This window comes from Perognathus longimembris, chromosome 9, assembly GCF_023159225.1.
Source record: "Perognathus longimembris pacificus isolate PPM17 chromosome 9, ASM2315922v1, whole genome shotgun sequence".
In the NCBI taxonomy this organism is placed as follows: domain Eukaryota; kingdom Metazoa; phylum Chordata; class Mammalia; order Rodentia; family Heteromyidae; genus Perognathus; species Perognathus longimembris.
This window is the reverse complement of record NC_063169.1, coordinates 17107959-17121207: the sequence shown is the minus strand read 5'-3', so window position 1 is coordinate 17121207 and position 13249 is coordinate 17107959. Positions and strand designations below refer to the sequence as shown.

Genomic DNA, 13249 nt, shown 5'->3' with positions numbered 1-13249 from the left:
AATACTAAACAGATGTTTATTAAGTGCTAGGAAATACTATAATTTAGATCTTAACTATCCTCCCTAAAATGATGTTTGAAAGAATTGGGCCAGGATGGTGCTACTGAGAGACTGTAGGATGTTTGATAGGTGGAGCTTTGTGGGAGGTCCTTAGGTCATTGGAGTTGTGCCACTGATAGGGTTTATGAGACCTTGGAACTTTCTTCTATTTATTCTTTATAGCCATTAGATGAACAATTTTGCTCTGCGATGCACACCTGGTATGGTATATTGAGAAAAAAAAACCCACAAGTAAATGGCAAAAGACTTACAAGACAGAAAAAAGCCAGGAGGAATTTAGAATATAAAGGCCAGAAAAGAGAGTTAAACAGTGATATCAGCTATATAATGGCATGGGCCCAGCTTCTCATGAGACTAAAAAGATAGAATCACTTGAGTTCAAGAGTTTGAGACTGGGTTGGGAATATGGCCTAGTGGCAAGAGTGCTTGCCTCGTATACATGAAGCCCTGGGTTCAATTCCCCAGCACCACATATACAGAAAACAGCCAGAAGTGGCGCTGTGGCTCAAGTGGTAGAGTGCTAGCCTTGAGCAAAAAGAAGCCAGGGACAGTGCTCAGGCTCTGAGTCCAAGCCCCAGGACTGGCCAAAAGAAGAAAAAAAAAAGAGTTTGAGACTAAGCCAACACACTGAGTATAATCTTACAAAGAGCATTAATTTCTACTGAAAATGGGCATCAGACAATATCCCAACTATATAGAACACCAATGACAAAATCAAGCTAGAGTTGAGAGGACCAAGACATCATTGCTCTTGAAGATTGAATCTAATTTTAAAAATCTACTTTCTGAGCTGGGGATATAGCCTAGTGGCAAGAGTGCCTGCCTCGGATACACGAGGCCCTAGGTTCGATTCCCCAGCACCACATATACAGAAAACGGCCAGAAGCGGCGCTGTGGCTCAAGTGGCAGAGTGCTAGCCTTGAGCGGGAAGAAGCCAGGGACAGTGCTCAGGCCCTGAGTCCAAGGCCCAGGACTGGCCAAAAAAAAAAAAAAATCTACTTTCTAAATGTAAAATTAAATTATCATTGGTCAATTTTCATTATATTGTACCTGAAATTCCTTCTATAAAGTTAATATTCATTTGGCTTTCACTTTAACAAAATAGTGGTATTGACTCTCAAACACTGATCATTTATGATGCATGTGGGAAATTCAACTCCTTATACTAAACACCTCTCATGTACAGACATGTTACAATAAAACCTCTTTGTACAACTAATACATGCGAATAAAAACTCTAGAAAAAAATCTAAATAATGGTTAACTAGGAGAATGAGTAAATGGATAAATGAGTAACCTCAATTCCTTCTCCTCATCCTTGGAAAAGATACAAAGGTATCAATAACTCATATACTAGACATATGGAACTATAAGAGAAAAATAAAAAATTCTACAAAAATATTTAAATACTAATTAAAGTGGAAAACACAGAACTCAACATTGCCAAAACCATACTATAAATAATGGAGGGCTAGTAAATCTCATTTTGATATAAGACTCAACAGAAGTGTTTTGGGGGAAAGAGGAAGAAGATAGACTCAAGGATGTCAAAAGTATAAAAATTTTGTGGAATGATTCCTTTAGTTTTCTTAAAATTAAAAAAAAAAACAACACTGGAAAACTGGGTGGCTGTGGTACCTGTCATCCTAACTAATGAGGAGACGGAGATCTGATGATCAAGGCTCAAAGCCAGCCCGAAAAGGCCATGGGACACTTATCTTCAATTAACTACCAAAAAAAAAAAAAAAAAAAAAGCCAGAAATGGATTGCTGGCTCAAGTGTAGAAGATTAGCCTTGAGTGAAAGAGCTCAGTGACAGTGCTCCAACACTGCATTTCCCAGGACTGATACACGCCCCCCCCCCCAAAATCCTTCAGTAGTACTACTTTTAGTGATGATGATGAAGATAAAGATGATGAAGAAATGTCTTTGCTGTCCAAATCTAGCCCAGGCAGAAAAGTCCATGAAAGTCTAATCTCCATTAAATCAGCAAAAAGCTGGAAGTGAAGCTGTGGCTCAAGTGGTAGAGGGCTAGCCTTGAACAATAACAACAAAAAAAAACTAACTGGTTAGAGAGAGACAGAGAGAGGGGAAGAGAGAGAGAATATTGTTTTAACATTACTTAGGGATTATGACTTGTGAGGTTAAAAGGAACAAAGGATAATTCAAAGATTTACAGATAAAAGTAATAATGCTAGAATAATTTGATATGACTGAAACACTGACATACAACCAGAAAAAATAGGATATAACCTTTTTCCGGCAAAAAAAAAAAAAGAGTGGAAATTTCCATTAAAGTTAGCATAGGACAATTTGTTTTGATTGCACATAATTAATTACTTTCCTATAACCTAAGAAACACTGCTAAGAGGCAAAGGTAGGAAAATTAAATTAATTTGTAATTATTGGGCAGTTTTAAGGATGGTTTCTGATGAGTTTATGATTAAAACAGAAACATTTACTAAAAGCTTAGAAACAATGAGGAAAAAATGTTTCTTATTAACCAAATGTTAAAATCCTTTTTCCTTCTTTATTATTACAAAGCCTTTTATTTTTGAATTGGACGTAGATTTTGAGTAAGAAGCTACTAAAAATGATTTCAATTTTTCTTGACAACAGGAAGAAAAAAAGCAACGTAACCTGCTAAATATGTTATAATCTGAGGAAGTTCCTAATTTCTTTTCCTACCCATTGCAACCAAGTTTATGCTTCAAAAAAAAATCTCAGTAGAGTTAAGACATCAATTATTTTCCGATTCTGCAAGTTACACAGGAGGAGGGGAATTATTAACAGGAATGATAAAGCTGTACTTGCATTTGGTAACACAAAGAGAAGCTTACAAATGAGACGTCTCATTAGTTTGAGCAGATGGATCAAAATTAAAGGCTGAATCGCCAACTTTTAATTTCCCAGTAGCCAAGAAGAGCTTGAAGTCTTGCAGAGTAGGACTGTTGAAAATCAACATGAAAAGATTTTCTCCATCTGTCATCACACATGCCTGAGTGGAACACAACTGCCTCCTACTGTTTTTAATACTTTTGCGGCAAAGCTGCACATAAAATCTATTAAGTACATGAGCACACAGTTTAGAAGATTGGTATGCTGAAACCCATGGAATAGTATGATCAGAGAATGTCAGCATGGCTTTTGAACATCATGTAATTTCTTTCTTACTTAACACAAATGGGCAAAATTAAACAAGTTCATTTATATATTTATAAAGATGTTAATTTCTGTCATCAAAACTACTTAGTTGCTTGAGTATCATTTGCATTTTTAAATGAGTACATATTGCAATCTTCTTAATACTAATTTAATAAAATCAAAGTATTTAGGGAAAACAAACGAGAGAAAAAACTAAGACACCAGAGAACCTGAAGATAAAACAACATAAACTGAAGGAATTTTGTTTTGGGCTGAGAGAGTAAAGGTGGCTAAGGTGGTATAAGCAAAAATTCACTAGGAACAGAATAGACTGATTTACATATTTCTTACTTCTGCATACTAACTGGTAAGATACATTTAGGAAGTAACAAAATAAGAGTTAAAAGTTAGAAAGTCTCCTTAATAACAAGAAAACCATGTTCATTGACTACACAGCTGGCTTCTCAATAATAATACTCTGATGTGACATTAGTTAAAATAATACATTCATAAAATAATAAACTTTGAATTTCAGAAGCAAATTGCTGTCTCTGTCTGTCTCATGATAGAGAAAGAGACAGACAGACAAATAGAAGACAGGTACATATATGCACCCACATATATATGCACATGATTATATGTATAACAAAATATTTAAGCAGAAATCTCTTAAAATAATATACCTATGGTTATGTTTTTCAGTCAGGACAGTGAGAAAAAATACTGATGCGTTAATTTGGCTGCTAGTTTTTCAGAGAAAGTGAAAAGGATTGTTGAACTCTATATTTTTCATTCTCTGATAGATGGATGAATGTGAATTCATTTATTTAATTCATTTGGAGCCTTACACAAAGACAGCCTGTGACCGGGATGACATTATCTTCAACTTCAATTCTGAATGAAAAAAAGGTCCCACAATTTAGAAAGTACCTTGTATTAGGGAATTCTTTGACCTTCTAATAAAAACACAGAACATAGTTTTACAGCTTAGGTAAGGTGTCTCTGAAAGAAGATTGTAAAAAGGAAAAACAATTTTTTCTAAGACCTTGAATACAAACACCTACATGAATCTTGTATCAGTAACTAATATGAATTACCAAGGCTTGTGTGATGAAATCAACCAAGGATTGTACCATACTTCTTGGAACAGGTGTCTGCCTTAGCTTCCAAAATCAAAATGCATAGTTGCCCTACTTTCTGAGTACCTATCCTGCAATTTTCAGAGATGAAAACTTGCAAAAACATTCAGCAGAAGCTGAGGGTCACTGAACAAAATAATTTTATGGGCCAAATAGTAGTTAGCAGTTCAACTTGAGGTCATTCATAATATAGGGAATTTAAAGAAATGAAAATGGTAAAACTTTCTTTTTTAAGTTATCTTAAAAAAGAACTCCTAACATGAGATGACTTTCAATATAAAAGATCCATTGCTTTATCAGATCAGTACTCATAATTTAAAGGCAATGACCTGAGCTTTACAATATTACCAGCATGAGAGTCAAATTTCACCTAGAGATACATAGTCCTAATGTATTTTGTATTTCTTATTATCCTCACTTCATTATGTTAAGTATTTGAAGACATGATAATTCATTACAATCAAATAGTATTTACTGTAGTAGAAACTAATTTACAAATGTTCCTTCATAACTGACCTATTGGAACACAAAAAGCTAAAAGTGCATTTTATATATATATATACAACTTATTTATTACACTTCTTAAGTATATCTTTAGGTATAGCACACATTTCAACTCTATTTCTACTAACTGTTTGGTCATATTTTGGAACAGGGAAAATAAAATAGATTAGAGCAACTATAGGAACACCAGAAAAATGATAGGAAATTAGGGTCATGGGATACATTAAATATCTAAAAGACATAAGCCGTGTGTGTGTGTGTGTGTGTGTGTGTGTGTGTGAGTATGGTGCTAGGAATGATCTCAGGACCTTGCACATACTAGGAAAGCATTCTAAAACTTGACCATACCCCAGCTCCAAACTGCTTCATTTCCATAACATAAACAATACAAAATTTATTATGTATATTTAACTTCAGCTGATACTACTTGATAAAAACAGTAAGAACAGTAACATTCAATTTAATAACAAATATTAATAAATATGAGCTGAAATTGTGAGTTGAGGCAAAAACTAGTGATTTTTAACGCATTTTTGTTATTATAAAGGTGATGTTCAGAGGGATTACAGTTATATAAGTCAGACAAACAAAAATATTTTTCTTAAACATTTGATAAAAATAGCAGAATAATGGCATGCCATATTAATACTGACTACAATATTAGTATTGATCCCACTATTAGTATTATCTATGAATTTTATCACTTACAGGATAACTCAATTGCCCGAAACACTTATTAAGAAATAAAACCTAGGAAGAAAAATGAGGGAGGGGATAACAAGTTGGACAAGAAATGTACTCATTACCTAACATATGTAACTGTAATCCCTCTGTACTTTACCTTGACAATAAAATTAAAAAACAAACAAACACACACACAAAAAGAAAGACCTCTGAGATGCCAGATATAATGGCATTAGTCTATAATCTCGGCTTTAAGGGGAGTAGGAAGGACTGCAATTTGAGGCTAGCTTAGGCAAAGAGTTACTAAGATTCTTTCTCAAAACAAGATTCAAGTGATATATCACAGTTGTAACTACTTTCAACATCCTATGTGTATGTGTAGTTTCTATTATTGATAATGTTTTGTATCACCTTCCTATGTTTGTACCTACACTATCTCTGTAATCTTATCTGAGTATATTGGAAACCACCGTGTTTACTGGTATTGGAAGTAGGAAATTCAAAGGGAATACCAAATTGGAGAGACACAGGGTAAAAAAAGAGAAATAACTACAAAAGCAATACTTGCAAAACTCTTTGGTGTAAGTGAACTGAACAACTGGGGGGGGAGGGAAAGGGGGGGAGGGAGGGGGGCATGAGGGACAAGGCAACAAACAGTACAAGAAATGTATCCAATGCCCAACGTATGATACTGTAACCTCTCTGTACGGTCAGTTTGATAATAAAAATTTGAGGAAAAAAAAAAAAGATTCAAGGCAGATAATGGCAATCCCAGTTACACAAGAGGTGGAGATTGGAGGACCACTGTCTAAGGTCAGCCATTGACAAAGAGTGTAGGACCTTATCTAAAAAATAATCTAAAGTAAAAAGGCCCAAGGGATATGTTAGATAAGCTTAAGGCCCCAGGTTCAAACCCTTCTGCTGTTAAGAAAGAAAATAAAGGAAAGAAGAAAGCTCTGAACCATTATCTCAGAATTCAAGATTTTAAGTGAAGAATCAAGAATAATTTTTACCAAGAATCTTTATCTAAAAAATAAAATAAATTCAGTTTACCTGGTGTCCAGATTTGACTTGCTTCAAAACACTTTCATAACAAACTTCATCCATGTTATTCAATTGTTGCATCTTTAAGGTTTTAAAAAATGAAAATTACAAAATGAAACAATGATAAATTTTCTACTAGATATAGGTAATTAAAAAATGGGAGTAATTAGAACACAGAAGTAATTAATGTAAAACAAACAACATGGTACAACCTATAAGAAACACATTCAATTAAAAAAAATCTAGTAAAGTATCTCAAGCCATCATTTCAGAGTATAATTTGAAAGTGCCAAGATTTTATACTAGCTAAGTTACAGATATTCTAAAGAAAATGTTAAAGTTCTCTGAGTTTTCTAAAAAGACCACTCTTCTATCTATGATTTTTAAAGTCGGAAGACTACAACAGGTAGCATACGAAGTGACACAGAATTATAACCTAAGGAAGAGTCACCTGTACTTAAAATTACTATGACATGGATTTTTTTTTGGCTCAATAAGGCAAACATTTTAAAATTCTAAAATGTTATGACTGACAGTAACTAAACAAGATGGGATGATAAAGAATAACTTACTCCAAGTAATTATTTGAAAAGAAAATAATTGTACCCACTTTGTTCACTTTTTTTTTTTTTTGCCAGTGCTGGGCCTTGAACTCAGGGCTTAAGCACTGTCCATGGCTTCTTTTTGCTCAAGGCTAGTACTCTACCACTTGAGCCACAGCGTCCCTTCTGGATTTTTCTATATATTTGGTGCTGAGGAATAGAACCTAGGGCTTCATGTATAGGAAGCACAAGCACTGTACCACTAGGCCATATTCCTAGCCCCCATTTGGCTGTTAAAATAAAGCCCATTAACTTTTTCAGCTTTTTCAGTTCTGGCCAAAGTCATTATTTCACATTGGAAGTATCATTCACAGTGCTTTCTCATATTCTCTCACAGAAACTGAATCTTATCTCCAGCATGAGAAGGAAATTTTCAGAAAGCACAAGCATTTCTTTTCATAATAAATGACAAAGTAACAACTGGTTATAATACATATTAACAACACCCTGTGGAAATGCTTAATCGTTACCAACTGTATGCTTCAACTGAACATAAAAACTAATAAACTTTAGAGTGAAAAAAATCTTTATAACCAATGTATAATTTGTTGCTTACAGTATATAAGATGTAATTTTTAAAATGTCAGATTTCTAAACCTTCAAAATAATTATGGCAGTTCATCACTGAAAACAATTTTGTTAATGATTATAATGTTAACATATTGTGATGAAAAAATACTTTGAATTTAATTAGCATTAAGCGATTAACCAATTTGTATGATGAAATTGGAAGAAAATAAACTTTAAGATGGCTGACAAGCCTTTGAAATAATTTTCTTCTCTTAATATCTGTCTGTGATAACCATCTGTTCTCATTTAAATTATAAAGCTGAAAACAATCTAGAAACAGTAATACACAACCTAATGCTACATTAAAATAAACTAAATAATTATATATTAAGACAGTACTGAAAAAAATAAGCAGCAAGTAATACAGAAGAGCCCTAAAAACAATGAAGCTAATATATATCATAAACATATAATAAAACTATCCTTTGTGTATAATATGAAAAGGATCTTTGTACATTGAAAGATATAACATTTTTATGCAAATGTAGTTAGTACACATAATCTGTTTTAGTAATGATCATTTTTGATATGTGTTAGTAGAAACAATAGCATATAGCAATAAAGTCTGTTAAAGTAAAACTGGTTCTAGACAAGAAATAATGTAATACATGAAAACAGAGTTTAACATAGTAACACAATTCTGTTTTTCTCTTTTAGAAAAGAGGTCAAAGGCTCATGAGTATTATCATAAAACTATTCTCCAAGAAAATGTGTTGTTGAACAGATGATAAACTTTAAACAAAATATCCCTTCATGTTCTAAAACAACTGCTATAACATGGGCTCTAACAAAGAAAATGGTACATAGGATAGGAATAGAGGAAGTTTTTAAAGCACAGTACAGATTTTTCAAGATTCCAGTTATATAAACAATTAGTAAGTATAAACATGAAGCATTAAACACAATACCATCTCTTCTTTGTATCTGTTCCCATGAAATGATTTTTCAACTGCCTATGAGTTTTACTGTACTTTGTTATTATTTAGTTAATTAGTGATGATCTTATTTTACACTGTCCTTAAATTAAAATAATGTTTTGGAACTTGTTACCAGCCAAGAATACAAAACATAGGTTGAAAATAGCAAGGAAAACTATTATAAGAAACTTTCTGTAGGAAGAGTTATTCTACTACCAATATTTGAAGAAGTATGCTTGATTTTGTTCAGTATGTCATGTTTATGTGCTATAGAAATTGTCTTTTATGTCACTAATCTAAGACAAGTATTCAACTGGAAGTCAACTAACTATTAAAGTCTAACTATTAAAGTAATATTTACCTTATTTGCACTCTTAATTCCCAAAAAAGTCTGTCCAAGAGGTACTGGTCGAAAACGGCCATCAAAATAGAAAAGTCCAATGTAGGGATTGACATGTAAAAATGTAGCAACATCAAGGTAGTTGGGTAAGGTTGCAGACAATCCAAGAATCCTTATCATACTCTGTGTAGACTCAACCTAGGTAGATTATTTTAATTAAAGATTATTTTAATCAAATATAGTTTAAACTAGTACAACTAAGAAATACTTTCACATCTGAAAACAGTACACAGAAATGAGGTCAGGGGTCAACCACAAGTCTTATGAAAACTTTGTAGATCATAAGTCCTAATCATTATTCAATACTACTACAGTTAAAAATACAATAATTTCATATATAATTATATCAAATAATCTCAGTAAATTCTGTATACTAAAAATCAAAATGTCAAATTCTCTAGTCACAATTAATATGCCTAAAAATGAGTAAAGAACTTCAATTCTGTGGTAAAAATGCATCATTATGACCCTGTGTTGCTGCTCCCAATTTACAGTACATTTCTAAAGAGCTGCTAGTTGGCTCAGTCTAAGAGGTACAAGCAAAGTAGTACAAAGTGAATGAATAATTTATGCATCCAGAATCATATGTACATCAATACTGGGTTAGCATCTAACATGTGGGTACTGGAGATATAGATGCAAAAATTGTAGAACCATAGAGAGGATCTCTATAAATGGATGAAGTTGGGTGAAAATTAGTGTAGATAATCATATAAGACATCTTACCACTAATTAATTTTCACTGAAGAAATTGTACAGACACTAGGAAAATACAAAATGAAACCCCACCAAAAGCAAAGAAATTCAAAATAATGGGATACTGTTACCATATCTATTATTTAAGAAATCCCTTTTACAACATACAGCAAATAAAATAATTTTAATTAATTATACCATAATTCCTTGTAGTGCATTTGGTGATATGTAAAGATATGAAGAGTGATACTTGACTTAAAATTATTTAAAACATTAGGTTTACTGAACATATTTTAAGTTGCTTGGATATTAAATACATGACACCATGGCAAAAAAATAAAGAGACTTTTCCACTAAAATTCTACTTTAAAACACCACATTTTAAGTAAAAGAGCAATCTTATTATTACAATAGACATTGAAAGAAGGACTTTATATGAAATAGGAATAATTATTACAATAGACATTGAAAGAAGAACTTTATATGAAATAGGAATAATTTGGAATTTTATGTCCTACAGCAAATCTCAAAATTATATTTGTATATACACACTATAGAAACTAATTCATTTATTGCCACTATAAAAGTTATTTTTAGATTTTTCTTTATCTTTTGCTTAAAGAGTAGGTAGTCTTTTAGGATGCATCTCCTCATGTAAAATTTTAGTTTGGAGGTAACAAGTTTGAAAAGATATGTACTCACTGCCTTAGACATGTAACTGTAACCCCTCTGTGCATCACCTTGACAATAAAATTTAATTAAAAAAATTAGTTTTGAGAATGTTTCCCTAAGCAAAGTTAGTTAAGAGGACAATTAAACATTAGTTCAATATTGTTAAATATATTTGGGATTATTTATACTATTATCTTTTCCCTTTTTCTCATTCTAAGTGTGTAGTGAGTGTAGTCTTAAATCTACCATGTGATTTTGATCACAGAATCTATACTGCACGGAATAGCTATTATCCTTCAATATTATTTACAAATACTGATGTATGATGTGAAACACTACCATCTACTGGGGACATCAGGTAATCACAAGGAACAATAAAAAACCCTTGTTTTTAAAATAAAAATAGGTATGAATACTGAACTGTTCCTTTAGACATATGAAAAAAAATCACACACTTCTGTGAAGGAGATTAAGATTTAATGAGGGGTAAAGATGAAGACAGAATCTTAAATTGCAAGTTTACAAGGAAGACTATGATAAATGACAAATGTAAATAAAGAAGAATTGAGGAGACACATTCTAATTACAAAACACTTCCTAGAAGTGTTGACAGGTTCAAAGCACTAGACATTCCATCAATGAGTATGTGCAATGATAAAAAAAGTCCTTACATTATTTGCTACTCATAATCCTTAGTGTGACAACCAACAATATGTACTGCTTCACGTATGATTGATTTAATGTAGAAAAATGGATCAATGATATTGAAAAGAAAGTAGGAAAAGATCAAATAGATGACAGCTGACAGACAAGTAGAAATTAAAATTAGCCAGATACATAGACCAGTTTTAAATAGTCTGATATCCAGATAAGAAATTGGAATATTTTCCTTACAATAACAAACAAGTAAGCAATGGTGTATAAGCCTGAGAGACAAAAATTATAAAACTGAAATTTGGTAACTGTATAGCAATGATAATGTGAGGTAGGAATGAATGTACTATACATGTATATACTATATATCTATGTAATATATGTTATGGTAAGATATATACATCTATATAATTATGTTACATGATATGTCAAAAAGCCCATAATTTATAATTTATGTCCATTATAATATTCATAAGCATAATTACTTCTAAGATAGTAGATATAAAACATATTGTTGCGTGTATGTGTGTATACACACATATGCATACAGAAAAGAGTAGAAGAAAGACTGTATTCTATTTTCTTTCTCTATGGGGTGTTCTCAGGAATGGAAGAGGTCCTGGTTAAATCCCCTTAAAGACATGAGAATCACAGACCTCCTGTCAAATGTACTATTTATATTTACTTGACCCCTAATATTCTTCAATGCCATGAAAACTCTTATCAGTCAAATTCTTTTAGCTGGATGAACTAGTCTCTCTAGATTGATTCCTGAAAATAAATATGCAATATACAGATTTATGTATCATGGTTGCTTAAAAAGTATGAAGCTTTTAACTTTAAAAATAACATCTTTCTTGATCAAAATATCTCTCTTCTATGTAATGGATATCTGCATGTTTCTTTTTGAGAGCTCCTATGTAAAATCCAGTGCACACCATGTAGGAAAAAGGATCTGGGGAGGATTGGTAGTTTCAGACTTCTCCATGCTACATCAGTGTCTCACAACTTCTTACTACCCTTAAAATTATTCTTTAATTAGATATTAATCAAAATCTCTAACTTCACATGTATATTTTGAACACTTCAATCTCTTGTCTTTTATGTATGGGTACCAGTATGTACACGTTTTTGGTTTTTTTACACATGGTCGGATGTGATTATTTCCCACATACCTCTGCAGCTACACCTCTCCATGAAGAAGCCACTCTTCAAGCTTGCAACATGTCCTTGATGGATATGCACCTTACTCTATGGTCGCAGAATTGTGCTTTATTTCTTAATGCATTACAAATCCCTAGAATTGTGTAGCTAGCACATAGCAGATGCTTTAGATGTTCATTAAACAAAATGCTAATGAGTGAAAATGTGTACTTCATACTTCACTTTCATTCCAGTGAGACTGTGCTACACATGCAAGGCAGCTGGCTTTCTCATTTTTAAGCTTATCTTAGAATGAGGTTCTATCCCATTCCTTTTGAAATCTACAAAGTAGTATTTCATTGGATGGATAGTATTTATTAGACCATTTCTTCTGTTGCTGATCATTTATTTAATTTCCAATACTGTTTTAAAAGGAGAACCTCAATAATATTCATTTTAATTAATTTTGGCTTGGGAACCAAATGGATGTCAGATATAAATTCACAGAAAAGATGACCATTGTTATCTTTTTCTGATAATGTTAGCAAGAGATACTTATAAAAAATTAAAAGTAGAAATATACAATTGGGATTACATGTGACCAGAAGTTTTTAGACAGGCATACTTATAATTCAGAGAGAAAGAGACAAAGTGAGAAAGAGTGATAGAGAGAGAGAGAGAGAGAGAGAGAGAGAGAGAGAGAGAGAGAGAGAGGAGAGACAGACAGAGACAGAGACAGAGACAGAGACAAAGAGAAAGAGAAAGAGAGCTTGAATATCCCTAGCCTGAAAATCTGAAGTCTAACCCTTTTAGAGTTCCAATATGACATTGACCTCATGTAACAGATTCTAATCAATGTGTAGGTACACTAAAATACAGCATAAAATTAACCTTTAGATTATATATCCAATATGGAAATGAAATAAAATTTTGACTAAAATATCAATGAAAAGTATGTACACCAGGCAATCATTCTGCATTTTATTTAGTATGCTGGAAAAATAAGAAACATGTTCAGATT

At 32.4% G+C, this 13249-nt stretch overlaps 1 protein-coding gene across 2 annotated transcripts in view; it reads right to left on the bottom strand.

Moving 5' to 3' along the window:
• The window catches only part of Ascc3 (activating signal cointegrator 1 complex subunit 3), a 242952-nt gene that overhangs the window by 150706 nt on the left and 78997 nt on the right, over nucleotides 1-13249 (bottom strand). For both annotated transcript variants that reach the window (XM_048353768.1, XM_048353767.1), the window contains exons 12-13: nucleotides 9025-9201; nucleotides 6584-6655 (exon numbers count right to left, since the gene is read on the bottom strand). In XM_048353768.1, the coding sequence (XP_048209725.1) occupies nucleotides 6584-6655; nucleotides 9025-9201 (249 nt within the window). The remainder of the gene's footprint in view (nucleotides 1-6583; nucleotides 6656-9024; nucleotides 9202-13249) is intronic.